The sequence below is a fragment of the Hypanus sabinus genome, chromosome 16, assembly GCF_030144855.1.
Source record: "Hypanus sabinus isolate sHypSab1 chromosome 16, sHypSab1.hap1, whole genome shotgun sequence".
In the NCBI taxonomy this organism is placed as follows: Eukaryota; Metazoa; Chordata; class Chondrichthyes; order Myliobatiformes; family Dasyatidae; genus Hypanus; species Hypanus sabinus.
Window position 1 is genome coordinate 22,482,924 of NC_082721.1, and position 20,642 is coordinate 22,503,565.

A 20,642-nucleotide genomic window follows, 5' to 3' on the forward strand; every position below is an offset into this window, starting at 1 on the left:
AAATAAATGCAGAGATGCTCACTTACTGTTTCATAATCCCACAAAATCTGATCAAAACTAACCCAATTTCTTTCAGATGCCAACTGCCCACCTGCATCAACCCAAGCAGTGACTTTTCATTTTGCTTTACAGGTGTCCCCCGCTTTACAAATGTTCGCTTTATGCCACTTAAAAGCAAAGACCTACATTAGTAACCTGTTCTTGCATTACAAAGAGGATTTTTGCTTTTAGGAAAATTTTCCCCAAATAAATTAATGGTTCTTTGCTTTACGCCATTTTGGCTTAAGAAAGGTTTCATAGGAACGCTCTACCTTTGTAAAGGGGGGGGGCACCTCTATCACTATTCATTTACTTAATTGAAAGAAACAGGTTACAAGAGCAGCCTCAAGAGAGGGAGTGAGATAGCTAGTGATCTATAAAATGCAGATTTTTGTGTTTAAAAGATTTCAAGGGATTGCCAGCAGTAACTAAAACTAAAGTTTTATATCCTGCCAACCTCTGTTTTGTTAATCAACATGCCAGGGGAATTATATTGACCACATGCTCAGGAGCTCCTTTCCAGGTCACTATCTATATCCTCAAGAATGTAAAAAGGCACAATATGCTACATTCTTTTAAAAATCAAAAAGGTCTAAAGACCAGGGACTCAACCAACATAAATCCAGCCTTGGTTTTATCAAAATATCTGCTTACAGGCTCACTTAGCTCTATAACCAGTAAACTCTAAACGAGACTCAAGTACCAAAAGGACATGCTTGCAAATGACAAAGTTATTAGACAGATCTTCCTTTGAAACCTTAAAATAAAACGGAATCTAGGACCCCCACCCACTTGCTAAGAATTCCCAACATTTACTGTCTTGATACAAGAAAATGAACTGGTTCGAAGTATTATTGTACAAGTTACTGAAGAGACCAGGTTTGATTAAAAAAAACAAAAAGTCATTTTAGATTAAATCACCACTGAATACCACAGCAGAGTTTTACACTGCTGCAATTTTTCCAAATTATGAAGTCTATCACTTAAATCCTAAGAGACATTTAAAAAGGTCATGAAAAGCCTTGGGGAGTTTAAACAATGCAGCCAGACAAGTAATCATGTCCAATGGTTACTTCATATCAAGTTTCAGATAATTCCCCTACCAATTTCCAAAACAGTCTGCAATATCGCTCAACATAGGGGCACTTCCACTGATTGCAGTCACAGGTCAGGCAGCAGCAGGCTGGGATTGGTTTGCAGGACAGTTCAAATTTGCAGCTCAGCAGATAATCAAACGGATACTTAACAGGATTAATAGCCCAGCATCTAGAATTCATCTTTTTGATGTAAAAATCTCACGTGCTCAATTATTCCATTGACAGAAAGTAAACTATCAGCCTAAAATAAAATGTCATTTTCCAAAGACAGTCAACATGTTTTAATTGTTTTAAATGCAAGATAAATATATTTTCAAACTACGTAATTTGCAAAGTAAACAGTGGTGCTCATCTCCCCAACTGATGCTCTCCAGCCTCAAGTCAGCTGGAGTGTAACATACAGGGAGAATGTGATTTTATTTTGTTTTTTAAAAAAGATACAGCATTGTAAAAGGTCCCTTGGTCCAATGAGCCCATGCTGCCTAATTACATCCATGTGACCAATTAGCCTGTACAGCTTTGGAATGTGGGAGGGAACCAGAGCACCAAGAGGAAACCCACATAGTCAAAGGGAGAACATACAAACTCCTTACATTACAAACACCATTTCCATGAAGTCAGCAACTTTCTTCTTCTGTGCTGAGTTACCAGCTGAATAATCTATTGAAGCTGGTATCGACAGCTTGTTGTAATTATAAATTAGAAATGTGTTGCAGATTTACTATGTCACTATCGATCGCAGTTGCCAGGAGCAAATGAACTACATCCATTGGTCTGATTACTTAAAACATAGCCAGTGCCAACACAGAAGAAAATAAGAATACATTTAAAAAATACCATAGTAACTCTCAGCTCACAACTTTAGATACAGCATAGTAAATTTATGATCAAAGTACATATATGCTACCCTGAGATTCACTTCCTCTCCACCCCAATGACCCAGACTCTAGTGCTGTCCATGTGCAGTTCGCATTTGCTTCCTGTGACCACATGGATATCCTGCAAGCTCTGCAGTTTCATCCCACATTCAGTGACATGCTGAGTGGCAGTTTGATTGGTCATTACAAGTTACTCAATACATAGACAAGTATTAAGATCTGAGGGCAGCTGATTGGCACGTGAAGAAATTAAAATAAGATTACATAGGAAGGTTCTTAATGATCAGTGAGGACTCAGTTGGTCAAACGGCTGCATCCATGATGTGTGATTTTAATTTGACATCACATTTCTAACTATTCTTCACTAAAGATTATAGCGGTCAACTAATTGCATTACAGGGAGTACACCGGTGACTTGCCAATGTAGCTGATCTTCTCATGCAAGACAAGCTACAACTACCAAGCAAATCAGCCATCTTTCCTAACCCAAGAAGACCACCAAAATCCAATTACTACCCTGGCAAAATATAACCCACAAAATGCTTTTCAAATAGCACTGGAGCAAAGGAAAAGCTTGAATGGATGGTAGTCAGCCACATTGCCGTTACCAAGATGAAGCATCTTTCATAAACAAATCCACCAAAACTCTCACAATTTACCTTGCACATCTTTTAGGATTGAAGCAATGATGATTAGTCACAATGCAGCCTGCTGCTTAAAGATTAAATTTTCAATTTTGGCATCAAGTTAGCAGACCAGGCAGCCACACAGATTGCATTCCAAGCTTAAAATTTTAAAACACCACTCACTAATCTTTATTGCACAAATTCTGAGAATTAAATCCACTAACCCATCAGGCTGACAGCAGCCATTTAACACACCCAGCTATGACATGACAAATAACTGATACTAGAGGAGCAGACAAGGCAAACAGGTATTAGAGGAGCAAAGAAAACACTAAACAGGTAGATGGAAACCAATGAGCAAGTGCACCAACGGCATAAAGCAGCATTCTATAGACAAAAAATTTAGTTAGACTGAGCATAGCTAAACATAGACAAATATGATATTACACAACTATAGCACTTAAAGCATTATGCTCGGTTTTATGAAATTAACAGAGCTGTAGAGTCATACACAACAGAAATGAGCCCTTCAGCCAACCAAGTTCATGCTGACCTTTTATTTTTTAAATTTTATTTTAGCAATACATTGCGAGGTAGGCTCTTGCAGCCTTTTGAGCTACAGCATCCCAGCAAACCCGAAACCTGAGCAACCTTAACCTAATCACTTACAACGACCAATTAGCCTACCCAGCAGGCTTTTGGACAGTGGGAGGAAACCTGACCTGAGCACCCGGGGAAAACCCAAGCATTCCACAGGGAAGACATACTTACAGTTTATCAGAATTGAACTCCAAAACACCCCAAGCGGTAATAGCATTGTGTTAACAACTGTGCAGCCCTGCCCATCTACACTAATACCATTTGCCTGCATTCTTCTATGCCTTACCCATGTGTTTGTTTAAATACATCTTAATGGTAATTTATCTAATTCCACCTCCTTTTCTGTTATATTAGAATTTATGAAAAATTTTACCTATTTTCTTATTGTCCTGTAAATGCCTGCAAGTAAATGAATCTCAGGATAGCATATGGTGATATATACATACTTTGATAACAAATTTACTTTGAACAGAGAATTCTCCAATCCAAGCAACATCCTTGTGAGTCTCCTTCATGGGAGAGAATTTAACTTTAAATGCAAGGGGAGATACAGAGATGCATTAAAAAAAATACAAAATATTATTTTCTAGGAAAGGAAAACATTGTCTCAAGATATTTCACACTTCCACTGTAATGCTGAGGTGTTCCATTGGTCAGGGATGTCCCAGCTGTCTACATGATAAGCAAGCCAAGGCAGTATGATAAGAGTTGCCCATGTAGCAGGCTCTCCCTCTCCACAATGCTGATGAATCCAAAGAAACGTTAAAGACTGATACAGTTTGGCAAAAATAGCATCACTGGAGTTGCCAGTTAGTGTTGAACTCAACATAGGACAGCCTTAAGAATTCCAGCTCTGGATTCCATCTCCCATTCCCCCCCCCCCCCCCCCACCCCCACAGGGCTTACATCCAAAGCTTTCGCCACAAGTGGGTATAGCTACAAGACAGCTGAGGTTTGAGATCATAGTTTTCCTTCTAGATAAGCTGCCAACTACAGCTGAGGAGCCCCATCTCTCCAAAGTGACTTGCTTTAAGGCACCAGTAACCTGCCTTTACCCCTTCTATCAGCAGAAATTGTTCTGTTGGGTTTCAAGCTGAGCCACACATGAAGGCCCTGAGCTCAATTTAGTTTTCAGACGCATGCCATTGAATGCATTTAATTAGGTAGTGGGAGCTAATCCCCGGCTATAACAACCCTAATTAATCCAATACTAATGTACTCCACAAAAAGCCAGATATTACTCTCTCTATAATTTACACATATATAATACTTACTTCGGGTTCCAAACAGTTGTCATAGCCAGGGTAGTAGTGGGGATAAGTTCCCACTACCTATAAAGTGCTCCCAAAGGCATGCATCTCAAATTAACCTCTGATAACCAAGTCGAGTTCCTGGCCATCACGTGGCAAAACTGCTTACACTGACAGGAGAAGGGCCAAAGGCAGGTCACTGGCACCTTAAAAACTGCTTTGGGCAGGTAGGGCTCATTAACCTGGGAAGGCAGTACACCTAGAAGAAAACTCTTGATTTAAAACTTACACTGCCTTGCGGCTATACCCACTTATGGGAAAGACTTCAGGAGTAAACTCCGAGGAAGAAATCTGGAGTCGGAGCCTCTAAGACAGTCTGATGTTTATTCAACATCATTCTGGCAGCTCCTGAAGTTCAGCTGTCATCAAAACATTATGCCTGGCATCCCTTTTGTCATCAGCGTATGGACCGATAGGGGGTTTGTGACGCTTGAGCAACTCATGGTCTTCATACATCCCCTGCCCAGGGTTTGGTGACGCCAATTTCCACAACCATCTCAAGACCTGGGGCGATGGACAAGTGGCAACAGTGGCAGGCACAAGATAGTGTTGGGAGCCATTAGTCAAGGACCTGCACTCAGGCAGCCAAGGTAGGATGGTCACTCTCTTCTCATGAGGCAAGAACAGTGTTTGGCTGCCACTTTAGTGATGGAGCAGCCCTCTTCAGGGACTGCACTCTCACCCCTCATGGGAAAGGGTCTGGGAAAATTAACCTAAAGAAAGCTTGCCTTACCCTAGCCTGTAGGCATACCGCAGCTGACTGGACATCTATATGCAGTCGAACTATCTCAAAAGCCACGAAAGAATGAACCACCGGAAAGATGAACACATTCTGTTGTGGAGCCAGGAATATCGGGACACTCACCAGCAACGTGAACGGTAGCAGATCAGAGGTGAACTGAACTTATAGGGCGTGCTTCAGAAGTACAATGCTGACATTGCAGTACTCAGTGAGACTGCTGAAATCACAGAAGTAGAGGTTAGCTACATGTTTTTCTGGAGTGGCATGGGCAGGGACAAGGCTAGAGAAGCTGGAGTTGGCTTTGCCATCCAGACCACAATAGTCAGGAACCTGGAGTCCCTCCCTAGAGGCACCTACAATCGCCTCATGATAATGAGGCTGCCTCTGAAAGCCAAGACTCATCTGACTCTGATAAGTGCCTATGCACCTACTATGACTTACACCTCTGAACAATAAGGAACTGTTCTACAGGGAACTGAGCCAGCTACTACACTCTGTCCCCAAAGAAAAGATCCTGCTCCTTGGCGACTTTAATGCCCGAGTAGGCACTGACCGCCAGTCTTGGCCAAAAGTCATTGGCAAGCATGGTCTTGGAAGGGAGAATTCAAATTGGCAGCTACTACTCACCTTCTGTGCAGAAAATGGGCTGACAATCACCAACACCCTCCTTCAGTTTTCAGACACCCACTAGGCAACCTGGATGCACCCGCACTCCAAGAACTGGCACCTGATTGATTACGTGATCACGAGGCGCCAGGAAAACAGGAATGTCATCATCACCAGAACGATGAGGGGTGCAGACAACTGGACTGACCACATCTTGCTGAGAAGCAAGCTGTCATTTCAGATCGCCAGAGTGCACAGGTGCCAGCAGGGTGACACTAAGCAGAAGCTCATCACTCAACGGCTCGTTGACCCCAGCGTCGTTGACTCCAGCAAACGTAAGCAACTGCCTGAGGAAACAGACCCAAAAACAGCATGAGCCATCCTCAGGACACCTTGCACAACACTGCAAGTGCAGTTCTTGGGCACCCCAAGAGGAAGCATCAGGATTGTTTTGATGAGAACAGCTCTGATATTGTAAGCCTTCTCACGCAGAAATGGGAAGCCTTTGCAAGCTGGCTCAGTGATAAGCAGTCAACCGTCAAACATGACCACTTGAAGCACCTCCATTGTAAGGTCCAGGCTTAGCTGCGGAAGGTGAAAAGTCAGTGGCAGGAGGCCAAAGCGGCAGAGCTTCAGCACTACACTGACCAGAACAACACAAAGAAGCTTTTTCTGGTCTAAAAGCAGTGTACGGACCTTCCTCCAACATCATAATACCAGTCAGCTCCTTGAATGCAGCACTCCTCACTGACAAAGGTGACATTGTCCAACGCCGGCCAGACCATTTCAACCAGCTGCTGAACAGGCCATCCAGAGAGACAACCAGGTCATAAAAGACTTGTCTCAGTGCCAGTGTTGGAGGCCCTTTATGATCCCCCACGTTGGTAGAAGCTAGGAAGGCAGTTAACCAGCTGCTGTCGGGCAAGGCCTCTGGCCCAGATGGGATCCCACCAAGGAGGGTGGCAAAACCCTGCTTCAGAGGCTGACAGAGTTCATGCAGCAATCCTGTGTACCACAGGACTTTAGGGATGCAAACATCATCAACTGTACAAGAACAAGGGGGATAGGGCATCCTGTGACAACCACAGAGGCACATCTCTCCCGAATATAGCCAAGAAGATCATGGCCTGTATCATACTCAACAGGACTACCCCTCAGCACCTGATGACATTGTCTCAGAGTCAATGTGGTTTCAGAACTAACAGAGGGACAGTGGACATGATCTTTGGTGTCAGACAGATCCTGGAGAAGTGCCAGGAACGAAACCAGAATCTCTACATCCTCTTTGTGGACCTGACAAAAGCATCTGATACCATCAGTTGCACAGGTCCGTGGCGCGTCCTTACCATGTTAAACTACACCCTTAAAGGCTGGTCAGTATGGTCAGGTTATTCCACGACAACATGAAGGCCAGGGTCATCAAAACTAGCTGCACCTCTGACCCCTTCCTACAAACTAAATGTGCCAAACAGGGCTGTGTCTTTGCACCTACTCTGTTCAGCGGCTGTTTGCCACAATGCTGTTCTCTGCTCTCAGACGGATGTGGGAATAACAATTCACTGCAGGACTGATGGACACTTTGATTTGTGACACCTCAAGGCCAAGGTCAAAGCACTGGAAGCAACAGTACGAGACTTCCTTTTTGCAGATGATTGCGCTCTGGCAGCGCACAGTGAGGGGGACCTACAAGAGTTCACTGAGTGTCTTGCAAGAAAATTCAGCTTAACCATCAGCCTGCAGAAAACATAAGTTTTCAGCCCGCACCCCATATCAACCCTGTGGAACCACGAATAAGATTGAAGGCACACAGCTCAATGTTGATGCCTTCACCCACCTGGGAAGCTGCCTCACCTACTCCTGCAGTCTAGATTAGGAGGTCCCAAACAGACTTGCAAAAGCTGGGGCATCTTTTGGCAGGTGATGGACACATGTGGGGAGAAAGTGGCATCCAGCTGAAGACCAAGATGACAGTCTACAGAGCAGTCGCCCTGACTTCTCTGCTGTATGGCTGTAGAATGTGGACCCCATACCGCAGGCACGTGAAGATGCTTGACCAGTTCCACCTGCGATGCCCTCGCAAGATCATGGGCATCTTATGGCAAGACAGAGTCCCCACCACAGAAATGCTATGAAAGGCCAAGAGCTCTGGCACAGAAACACCAATCATGAAGGCTCATCTTCAATAGATTGTACGTGTGGTCCAGAGGGAAGACAATCACCTTCCAAAGATGGTATTCTTTTTGAGCAGGCACATGGCACCAGGAAACAGAGAGGTCTATGTGAAAGTGTCCTTGAAGGCATGCAAAATCCCCGTGTCTGGCTGGGAGTCCTTGGCCAAAGACTGCCACACCTGGCGCCTGGCAGTCTACAAAGGCACCAGCACATCTGAAGAGCAGCGGCTGAAGAACCTCAATCAAAAACCAGGACCGCAAGAGAAATTACCCAACCCTTCAATGGTCATACGTAACATGCCCGACCTGCGGGCACACCTGTGCTTCCCAGTTCAGCTTCGCTGTCAGAGGCGTCACCGACATAATCGTCGTTCCTGACGGACTTCCAGGATGACCTATTTTGGTTGCACAACAAAAAACTACAGGAACTCAATCATTTGCTTCAAAGCAGAAATCAATGACTCAAAAGGCGAAAAAGATACCTGGAAGGAATATTTTATTACTTACTTTTGTCTTGTCCCAAAGAGTCTTTCTGCCTTGGATTTGGTGTGCTAGGCTTGTTGGTCAACTGCTTTGAAGCAGCCTGCGTGGCCATTTTTTGGGAAGATTGTTTTGAAGATCTATGGTCTGTTTTTGGCTCATTCTCAGCCTTCAGCTGTTTATTTGCAGTCAGGTTTGCAGATCTGCTCGTTCTCCTTAAAATAAAGTCACAAAATTCAAACATGTTTGATTTCACAGTTTTGCATGCAGTGTATAAATTTATACAAGAACCCCAACTGCTCTCATCTTAAAAACACTTGTTTTACTTTTGCGGAGCGGTACAGAAGATAATCTGTGCAAGATCTGATCAGAGTACTGAAAAGGATTGCAATTACATAGCATACTGCAAGACTGGTAGAGGCTATTCTTAAGCTAATAACTCATTAGTTAGCAGTTGACACTACATGGTGATATAAGACTTTAAATTTTAAATTTCACATTCAATTAGTGGGCAATCATATTTATAGTGAACAACCATCAGTTTGAGAGATTCCCAGGCAAAGATGATGAAAATATATTGAGTTTTAATATCATGTTTATTGAAAAGCTTGCCAGTTGATCAAATGAACACTGTTGAACAGGGTTTTAGACATGTTCTGTAGCAGTTGTGCCTTATTTGGCCACATGATACATGTCACCAGGCATTAAAAAAAATTAACAATCCTACAGCAAAGAAAATAATTTCTATATTAAATTACCAAAAAATTTCCAAAGCTTAAGCCATGTGTCAATTTATTAAGTATACTCAGTGATAGAAATTTTAAATTCTATAGCAAAACCAAAAGAATTCGACCAAAGAGATGTTAAAGGACAAATAGCAAACAAGAGAAAATCTGCAAATGCTGTAAATTCAAACAACACACAAAATGCTGGTGGAACACAGCAGGCCAGGCAGCATCTATAGAAGCACTGTCGAAGTTTCGGTCCGAGACCCTTCATCAGGACTAACGAAGGGTCTCGGGCCGAAACGTCAACAGTGCTTCTCCTGTAGATGCTGCCTGGCCTGCTGTGTTCCACCAGCATTTTGTGTGTGTTGTTTAAAGGACAAATACTTTACTTCAATACCTTTGTTGCCACTAGTAATCCACCATAAACTAAATAAACTATAAAAGGGCACTGCTATTTACACCACAAATTTACAAACTGCAGCATCGTAACGTACACAACTGAATAACTTACATGCCCAAAGCATGATTGGCATTGAACATACAAACAAGGAGCAGGACACTCATACCCACAACCATGCTCCACCACTGAATATAATCATAGTTTATCAGATTAAATGCTCAGCTTCACCTTCTAACACAGTTAGCTTTCCTATTTGCTTTCCTATCTGCATACTAACCTGTGCTAATCATGCACTTGAACACTTGAACAGTTTAAAAAAAAAGAAACATAGAAAATAGGTGCAGGAGTACGCCATTCAGCCCTTTGAGCCTGCACCGCCATTCAGTATGATCATGGCTGATCATCCAGCTCAGAACCCTGTACCTGCTTTCTCTCCATACCCCGATCCCTTTAGCCACAAGGGCCATATCTAACTTCCTCTTCAATATAGCCAATGAACTGGCCTCAACTGTTTCCTGTGGCAGAGAATTCCACAGATTCACCACTCTGTGTGAAGAAGTTTTTCCTCATCTCGGTCCTAAAAGGCTTCCCCTTTATCCTTAAACTGTGTCCCCCTCGTTCTGGACTTCCCCAACATCAGAAACAATCTTCCTGCATCTAGCCTGGCCAATCCCTTTAGAATTTTATACGTTTCAATAAGATCCCCCCCTCAATCTTCTAAATTCCAGTGAGTATAAGCCTAGTCGATCCAGTCTTTCTTCATATGAAAGTCCTGCCATCCCAGGAATCAATCTGGTGAACCTTCTCTGTACTCCCTCTATGGCAAGAATGTCATAAGCGTCATAATGTCAAGAAGTTTCCTCTGCATTTCAGTTCTATCACCTCTCATTTTAGATAAAAGGTGCAATACTGTCATTTCAACAGATAGCAGCAACAAAGTTCAGTGACGTAAACTGTTTATACCCTTCCATAGATGTTGCCCAACTTGCAGAATATCTCTAGTATTTTGTGTGTGTTGCTCAAGATATCTGGCATCCGCTGAATCTCATGTTCACAGTTGCCATCACACTTACTGTACATCTGTCATGATCACATTAGCAGATGATATGCCTACTTAAAATAGTAAAAAGCAGTAACATTTTTTACAGCCCACAAAGTTGAGCTTACTCAAAACTCCTCAGGCAATATTTTAATTGGAACTAAATCTCATTCGTCATCACCTTTAACAGTCGACATTTCAGGCCAAAACCCTTCTACAGTTGAAGGGGCTTGGATCAAAACGTCAACTATCTAATCACTTCCATAGAGGCTGCCTTACATGCTGAGTTCCTCCATTATTTTGTGCAAAATGTTTGTGTGTTCATCACCACCTTTGCTTCCTTACTCATTTTTGCTCCTTGTTCAGCATAGCCTTATTTGAAAAGTATCAGCCTCCAGGCCCCCATTCCCCCCAGTCTGTAATTTACTCCTGACTTGTCATTGAGATATCTTGATTTCTCCAATCCAGACTAGTTGGAGAGTACAGACTTTCATCACTTTCACAAGAGCAGTTATGCCTTTGGCCAGAACAACAAAATCTGTTGGAGGAACTTAAGTATCAAGCAACATCTGTAGGAGAAAGGAAATTGTCAACGTTTTCGGTCAAAACCTGCATCAGGACATGCCCTCAACTCCTCACTAATCCTTTCTATTTCTCAACCTCCTCCCATAAAGATACATATTTAAACCAATATTTTTGGGCAAACTAAGGTCACCTTCTAATACATGAAGCATTAACGGTTGAGTTTGATTATTGCACTGTGAAGCACAATGTAACACTTGACTACTGACAAAAAAACAGTGGCCTAGGCATCAGTGCATAACTGGATATTTACCTCCAGTGTCACAGTACTCAATTTCAAGTTTTTACATTTATCAAGCAAGAAATATCCATACATATTCCATGACCATTCTTGAATCAACTCTACCATTAATACTGCAATCCGTAACAATACAGGCCTTCCCTGGCTTACAGACACATCCTAGATACAGATTAACTCCCATTAAACTGGCAAATTCAAAAGTCCGATATACACATGCTCATTTAGTTCTACTAAAAAAGAAACATCTACATATCCAAATTTTATCCTTCAATTTTACACAATGAAATTTAAGTGCACTTATCAGTTTAATTATAATGCTAAATTTTTTAATGAGATAAGGATCACCCATGCTTGTTTTCCAGATTTCATCCTACCCTTTTTTGAATGTTTTAAGATTTTCCTTGCAATCTAGCCACACCTCTTCCCAGAAACTCTCAAGTTATTCATCTGATCTCCCTCGCCCCCATGCCCATTCTTTATATGACAATTGGCAGATTTATTTCCCATACTATGGTCAATGAAATACACTGAAAGGTGTGGAATACTTTGAGACTGAATATACTAACAAAAACCACTCCTTTCTTTAATTCAACACCTAGACTTACTGACTGAACCAGTGAAAATAATTTCTCCTTCAAAACAGAATTTGGAATGAACTCAAGGGAAAATAATTCACACAAGACAGCAAAACAGGGCAGAATGAATTACTCTTGTCTAGAGGAAATAGGCATAGATTAATGGCATCTTCTATTCTGCAGTAATTATTATAGTTACACATGAATTACATAATATATTGTACAGTTATAACAACATAAATTAACTAATTAAGCCTTCAAATTAATTTGACAAACAAGACAAACATAGGAAACTTTGATTAGGTTTGAAATTAATTCAGTTTTGGAGTCTTGAAATATCAAAAGTACAAAATTCATCTTCCTGTCTCATGATACTTCATACGTTATGAATACAGAAATAAATGCCTTGTTAGGAGATATGGATTAGAACAATTGTCACTATGGCAGAGGTCACTTTTGATTTGTCTTGAATATTTCAATGCAAACTTTTGCCAGAAAAAGGAGTCATCCATTATTTACCTTAATGTGATCACGACAGTTCTATTACCTTTACACCTTTTCTTCATTTCCCCCAAAATACAAAAATCTATTGATGTCAGCTTTGAATGCAAATAATAACTAAGACCCGGCAGTCCAAAATGACAAATTCTAAAGATTTTGCACGTTATAGTCCTAAGTGGCACACACTTAGTTTCAAATTCAAGTTTATTGTCATCTGACTGGAAGTACATACAACTAAATGAAAGTGTTCCTCAGACTGCAAAACATATCACACATAGAACATAAAAACATTCCCACAAGCTAATAAAAAGCATCTAGTGTGCAATACTGTTAAACAGCTCACTGTCCTAGAGACGACCTCGGTGGGGGGCAGAGTATTCACTAGTCTCACAGTCTGGGGGAAGAAGCTGTTACACAGTCTGGCAGTCCTAGTCCTGAAGCTCTTACACCTCCTTCCTGATGGTAGCAGGTCAAAGAGATTGTGGGATAGGTGGTAAGGATTCTCAACAACACTTCAAGCCCTTCATCTACAATGCTCCAAGTAACTGTCACAAATAGTGGGATGGAGATGTTGGTTGTCCTCTCAGTGGTTTTTACTGTCCTCTGCATTTGGATACCTGGCAGCTTCTGTATTGCACAATGATGCAGCCAGAAAAGACATCCTCAGTGGTGCTCCTGCAGGTTTGTTAGAATTGGGGCAGGGAGCCTTGCATGCCTTAATCTCCTCAGAAGGTATAGACACTGTTGTGCCCTCTTGACTAATGACATGGTCTTGTGGGCCCAGATTAGACTGCCTGTTATGTACACACCAAGGAACTGTGTTCTTTATTCTTTCTATGGCAGAGATTTTGATGTGAAACAGAGAGTGACCAACCTGTGCCTTCATGAAGTCCACAATCATCTCTTTTGCCTTGTCCATGTTGAGTCTCAAGTCATTGTTCTCAGATTTGACAATCCTCTGTATGCCGATTCATCACAGTCGCTGATGAGGCCAAGCACCATAATACTATCAGCGAACCTAATGATGCAGTTTGAGTTAAACCTGTTAGTGTAGTTGTGAGTCAGCAGCAGGGTGAGCACACAGCATCAGGGGTGGGGCACCCATGCTCAGCTTATTGGAGCCTGAGATGTTGCTGCCAGCTGGGGTCTTTCTGTCAAGAAGTCCAATATACAATTTCAGAGAGGGGTGTTGAGTCCCAACAAGGCCAGTTTACCCACCAGCGTCTGAGGATTGATCGCATGAAACAGTGAGCTAAAGTCGATGAACAACATCCTGGCATATGAGGAATCATTTTCTAGGTAGGATAGGACGAGGTGGAGGTGGCATCATCAATGGATCAGTTTGAGTGGTATGAAAACCATAAAGGGTCCACTGCAGCCAGAAGGTGGAACTTTAAGCAATCCATTACAAGCCATTCAAAGTACTTCATCATTGTTGAAGTCAGTGCCATTGGGTCGTAATTGTTGAGGCCAGTTACTGTCACTTTCTGAGCACGGGAATGATGATGGCTGCCTTGAAGACAGCAGGGGCAGTGGACTATTTCAAAGAGATATTAAAGATGTCCATTAAGACCTCTGCTAGCTGGGCCACACAATCCCTCAGCACCTGACTAGGTATGTTGTCTAGCCCTGCAGCTTTGCATGAGTTTACTCCAGCGAGGATTCTCCTCACCTCAGCTGTGGCCAGAGAGGGTACCTGTTTCCCAGGGGGTGACAGGGTTTTCCTTGATGTCACATCATTCATTGTGTCAAATCATGCATAGAAAACATTTGGCTTATCTGGATTTGAGGCACCACTGTCATTGACGCAGAGGTTGGACTTGTAATTTTAAGACACAGCCTCTTAACTTCACACTGCTCAGCCAGAGGAGGGCTCAAAATGTCAAAATAAACCTTTTCTTCAATTGAATTACTGCATATGCTTCTAACTGCCAAAGAAGAGAGGCCTGAACTACTCAAATGACAGACCTTCCATTATAAGAAAGAGTGGTTAATCTTTTTGGTTCCTTAAGGTTGTCATAACCGTCAGAGGTAATGGGGATAAGCTCCCACTGCCTATTAAATGCTCCCAATGGTGTGTGTCTCAAATGGCCTCTGACAATCAAGTTCAGTTCCTGGTCTTTATGTGTGGCTTAGCTACTAAGCCTGGCAGAATGGGCAAAGGTGGGTTACTGGCACTTCAAAACAAGTTGCTTCAGGCAAATGGGGCTCATCAACCATGAACATGAGAAAGTCTACAGATGCTAGAAATCCAAAGCAACACACAAACTGCTGGAGGACCTCAGCAGGTCAAGCAGCATCTATGGAAATGAACAGATAGTCATCATTTCAGACCAAAAACCCTTCTTCAAGGTTAGCCATGGGTGGCGGCTCATCTAGAAGAGAAACTTGCTTCTCAAACCTCCATTGCCTTGTGGCTATATCCACTCGTGGGGAAAATCTTCAAAATTAAACCCCGAGGAAAAATCTGGAGTTGGAGACCCAAGTTGAGTTCAATGTTGACTGGCAACTCCAGCAATGCCACTGCTACCACACTGCTGTTCCTTTGGATTCATCAGCTGCAAAGAGAAGGGGAATCTTCTCCATGGGTAACAACTTGCTCTCCATGTCATACTGCCCTGGCTTGCACATCATATAAGACAGCTGCACACAATACCCATCTTCAACCCCAAACAACGGAGAGCCTAATAGATGAATCTTTGAACACAAGTAAATATATCTTTTCTGGACAAGGAGACCAAAATTTTATACAACATTCCAGGTATGTTCTCATTGAAAACATATACAAGGATATATCTTTATTCTTGTACCAGAAGATTCCAACACATCAGTCACTTACTGCTGCATCTGCATGTTAGCTTTAAATATTTGAATTAACATCACACTTAAATTAAATTTTCCATTGTTTCTTTTTAAAAATACTCAGTATTTCTAACTTTTAATACTGTACTTCATCTGCAACATACACAAAATGCTGGAGGAAATCAAGTGAGGCAGCATCATTGGAAATGAATAAACAGTCAACATTTTGGGCTGAAATCCTTCATCAGAACTGGAAAGAAAGGGTGAAGATATCAGAATAAGGTTACATGGTCGGCACAACATTGTGGGCCGAAAGGCCTGTAATGTGCTGTAGATTTCGATGTTCTATGTTCTAAGGTGTGAGGAGGGGAAGGAGGACAAGTTAGAAAGTGTTAAGTCAACCCAGGTGGATGGGGGGGGGGAGGGGAGAGTAAAGTAGGAAGCTGGGAGTTGATGGGTAGAAAAGTTAAAGAACTTAAGAAGTGGGGGGTCGAATAGGAGAGTGGATATTGGAGAAAGGGAAGGAGTAGCACCAGGGGTTAGGTGATAGGCAGGTGAGGAAGAGCCAAGAGACCTGAGTGGGCAATAGAATGCAGAAAGAGGGGGAAGATTATCGGAAGTTAAAGAAACCAATGAAGTATGAGGTGTTCCTCCAACCTGCAGCAGAAGAGAAGGCTATAGAACGGGTATTGGGATAGGATTGAAATGGTTGGGCGTCAGAAAATCCCATTTTTTGTGGATGGAACGGAAGTGCTCGACCAAGCAGTCCCCCAATCTATGTAGGCTCTCTCCAATGTAGAGACCACATTGGAAATACCTGATACTGTACTCCATCTGACAGGTTGTTGCCCAGACTACTTTATACCCTTAGAACCATTTTTCAATCTGTATTGCTCCTTACATTTCATGACTGCAAATGTTGTGGCCATTCTTAGCAAAACCAATGACAGCTTACGAATCTCTGGAGTCCAAGTACAGATCTCTGAGGCACGATACTAATCAAAGTCTTACTACTCCAAAAAAGGACTGGTCATTTATGTTATCTATAACTATATAACAATTACAGCACGGAAACAGGCCATCTCGGCCCTTCTGGTCCTTGCCGAACGCTTACTCTCACCTAGTCCCACTGGCCTGCACTCAGCCCATAACCCTCCATTCCTTTCCTGTCCATATACCTATCCAATTTTGCTTTAAATGACAATACCGAACCTGCCTCTACCACTTCTACTGGAAGCTCATTCCACACAGCTACCTCTCTGAGTAAAGAAATTCCCCCTCATGTTACCCTTATACTTTTGCCCCCAAGTCTCAGTTCATGTCCCCTTGTTTGAATCTCCCCTACTCTCAATGGAAAAAGCCCATCTATCCGCGTCAACTCTATCTATTCTCCTCATAATTTTAAACACCTCTATCAAGTCTCCCCCCCCCCCCCCCGCAACCTTCTACACTTCAAAGAATAAAGACCTAACTTGTTCAATCTTTCCCTGTAACTTAGGTGCTGAAACCCAGATAACATTCTAGTAAATCTTCTCTGTACTCTATTTTGTTGACATCTTTCCCATAATTCGGTGGCCAGAACTGTACACAATACTCCAAATTCGGCCTTCCCAATGCCTTGTACAATTTTAACATTACATCCCAACTCCTATATTCGACGCTCTGATTTATAAAGGCCAACATACCAAAAGCTTTCTTCACTACCTTCATCTACTCCCAACTTATTTCGCCAAAAAAAATCCTATCCCCTTTCTAACTTTATTCACTAAGCTCCCGCTTAGAACTTCGTCGAATGCCATAATACAATACTGGGACTGACAAACACAAGAAATTCTGTAAATGCTAGCAATCCTGTGTAGCACATACAAAATACTTGAGGGACAGAGAAGATCAGGCAGGAATAGAGTCGCGTTTCGGACTGAGAAACTTCCTCATCAACTTTACGACATACAAAGAATGCACCCCCTAATTTCTACAGCAAGGCCCTGCGAATTATTGGGTATGTGGTGACAGACATGGACCAATTCCACTCACAGATTAGGCCGATCCGCCATTTTTACTTCAAAAACTGCCGCGTTTCCCTTCACGCCAGGAAATCCCGCCTCCCGCTGGTCGCGAGCGCCGGATTCCGCCGCGCTTTCGCTGACGATTCACCCCCCCCCCCCCCCCCGCATACTCCCTTAGATTCGGGGCCGCCCCTTCAAGGTTTGAATTTTTAATTGGACAGGGGAGACGTCAATCTTTGTAAAGGCGAATCTTAGCACGCATGCGAGTCTGCTGCTGCAAATCTCTGTCATCAAACGTATTCCGAGCGCTTATAAAGCTATATTTTGTTTCTCAGTCAAAACAGGGCTGTTATTGCGTTAAAAACGCAGAACAAATAAAACAAGATTGTTTAAGGTAAAGCGACGTCGGGCAGGGTTGTGTGGGATTGGCACTTAATCAGCCAACTGGAAGCATGTATGCCGTAGTCCTGTTATGCTAATATTATCCAGACCAGCCTATCAAACCGCAGGGGGTGGGGATAGTGTTCGATCCGCCCCCTTCCAAGTGGGTTGTCCGTGTCACGCCTGTAAGTCCTCTGACGCTGGGGTAGTGTGGCAACGTGTGTGTGTGAAGGGGTGGGTTAGGACTGGGGGGGGGTACGTTTCTGTGTAAATGATAGTATTTGAAATATTATATAAATAATTAGATACAGTAGTGATTAGTTAGAGGAAGGACCGAGAATGTTCGAGGAAGCAAGTGAAGTGTTTGACAACATGTTCAAGGGTTCATTCCCGTTGACTTTCATCGTCTTCATCCCTGCCGTGTTGATCCTGGTCTCACCGCTGCCCATAGAGGCGGCCCACGAGTTTACAGTGTACAGAATGCAGCAGTACGATCTCCAGGGCCAGGCTTACGGTGAGTACCTCACCCGTTTTAAAATTCCGAGCAAAAGCGCAAGCCCCGCGGCGCACACAGAAAATGCTCCGCGCCTCTTGATCACCGGACTGAAAGGTTACTTATTTCCCTTCCCAGAAGTGCATTGTGTAGGTGCGGAGAAGTGGGAGGTGTAGAGGTGTCTTGGGATGCGTGAGGAAGAACTTGTCACGTAGCGAGTGGTGCGATCTCAAACTCATTGCCGACATGAGTGGTGGAATAGAATCAGTCGAGAGTCTGAAATAGGCATTGGGTACGCACGAGAGAGAGAGCGAATTCTTTCCTGGACGGTGGAGAATGTGTTGGGTTTTAGGTTGGAGGAGTAGGAGCTGCATGAGAGACAGTAATTGAAGATGTAACAGAATTTTAAGTTTGTTGACTGACCTTGGTCATAGAGATCAGGGGACGTAAAGCAGTAAAGGGATCTGAGCCCATGGTAACAATTAATTGCAAGTCATTGCTAGACCAGGGCCAGTATTGGTCAGCAGCACGAGAAATTGGTGAATGGGATTTGGGGTGAGGGTATGTCTAGCAAAAGTATGTGTCGTCTCACTTTAAACGCTGTTAAGTGGAAAGTTAGTATTGGAATAGTTTAGGGCATAACTGAAGCATAGATTAAATTTGAAGTCAGGCATAGATAGTGTGACGGGGAAATATAATATGACATTAACATGGTCAATGGACTTTGCTGACAATTTGCTTCTTATGAAGTAGAGCTGTTATTTTGTGAGGTTGGAAATGGGTAACCAGTTTGTCATAACAATTAATGTGAAAATAGATGAAGCAATTTTATGAAACAATTGTTCTGAAATGAGTTAATGTTCTATTATTTTAATGTTATAAGCATTGAAAATAAACTTTCATCTAAGATCTCCATATTTCCTCTTTTAATGAGTACCCTTTAATAATATGAGTCACATTAATGGTGTAGGTCATATTAAATATTGAGACACTTTTCTGATTGCAATTTCTCAAACGTGCTGTACCTGAATGTGCATGAATAATGGTTAAGAAACTTTAATTTTGGTTTACAAAGAACTATGGAGTGAATTTGGCACTTGCTTGGTCAGCAATCGTTTATATTCATTTCATATTCCATCTTTTCTCATGGGATTTGCAGGAAATTTGAATATAATACTGGTGAAATGCATTTGAATTTCAGGTTCTCACCATGAGAACTCCAAGCCAAGATGTAAACTGAATTTTGATTTCTTATTTGGTCTGGTTGTATATTTAAAAACTGTCACTATCTGATAAAGAGTAGGAGGTAGGTTACAGAATCTGAACCAGTATCACCACATCTATGGGAATACATCTCATTGTTTTTTCATAGGTCAGTTCTAGCACAGGATGGCTGCTGCATCTGATTGCATAACAATCACTGCAGTGCATCAGCAATTTATCTTGTACAGCCTTGCAATATTGTAAGCTAATAAATAACACAAAAATTAAGCGTTATTAATTTTTTGGTTTCCTCAATAAATATTATGACAAGAGTCCTGATTTGTGTATTACTCAGGTGAAATATTGTCTCGTCATCTGTTACTAGTATTCTACTAGTTGTAACTGTGAATCTGATACAGGTCTCCATCTGTTACTGGTAGAGTAAGCAATTGAGATGACAGATTTGAGTATTCATTAAAAATGTCTTGGTGCAAGTTTCTTTCTGTTCCTTTGTGCTGAATAGGCACTGTGATAAGTGGATGGTCAATGTCCGTTTTGACCAAGTTCAGAGGGCAACCATGCTGAAAATAAATGTATTTATGGTGCCAACAGCTATACTAATTGATGCCATCAAATCCTATGACATGTAAGTAAACATAAAAGGGTTGGTTTTAAAAATCACATTATTGGTTTACAGTATAGTAAAACTTCACTTTTCCTACCTGGAAGAAGTAGAAATGACAGTGGTGATATTTTCTATGTACATTGGTTGATCAAACCAAATACAGTGATTCAATCTAAAGAAACTTTGGGTCATTTGAGTGTAAATTCAGCTATTCTGTCTGTACAGTTATATCAGTGGTTGTTGGGGTTGGGAAGATGAGTATTTTGCTGCTTTGAGAAGACTGTCAAATAGTAGGTAAGGAGATTCATGTGTGAATGATTAGAGATTTTAAAAAGTAAGTTGTCAGGATTTTGTTAATAGATTGGGGAACGCAAGGTATTTCATAACTTAATGCCTTGGCAAGTAAAGGCCTTGACTCTAAATAGTAGAATACTAGTACTATGTGTCAGGTAGCCACACTAAACATCTAATGGGTAATCCACAATCTAAGAAATCAAGCCTAAGTGGATAGGCCAGT

The 20,642-nt window shown here is 42.1% G+C and overlaps 2 protein-coding genes across 3 annotated transcripts in view; one reads left to right on the forward strand and one right to left on the reverse strand.

Moving 5' to 3' along the window:
- Positions 1 to 17,559, reverse strand: part of haus8 (HAUS augmin like complex subunit 8) — a 71,419-nt gene extending 53,860 nt beyond the window's left edge. Inside the window, exons 1-2 of the mRNA XM_059991246.1 lie at positions 17,452 to 17,559; positions 8,577 to 8,764 (exon numbers count right to left, since the gene is read on the reverse strand). Coding sequence (XP_059847229.1) covers positions 8,577 to 8,764; positions 17,452 to 17,471 — 208 coding nt within the window. The 5' untranslated portion in view covers positions 17,472 to 17,559. The remainder of the gene's footprint in view (positions 1 to 8,576; positions 8,765 to 17,451) is intronic.
- Positions 17,560 to 18,034: 475 nt separating this feature from the next.
- The window catches only part of ncln (nicalin), a 49,216-nt gene continuing 46,608 nt past the window's right edge, over positions 18,035 to 20,642 (forward strand). For both annotated transcript variants that reach the window (XM_059991247.1, XM_059991248.1), the window contains exon 1: positions 18,035 to 18,318. In XM_059991247.1, coding sequence (XP_059847230.1) covers positions 18,144 to 18,318 — 175 coding nt within the window. In that variant the 5' untranslated portion in view covers positions 18,035 to 18,143. The remainder of the gene's footprint in view (positions 18,319 to 20,642) is intronic.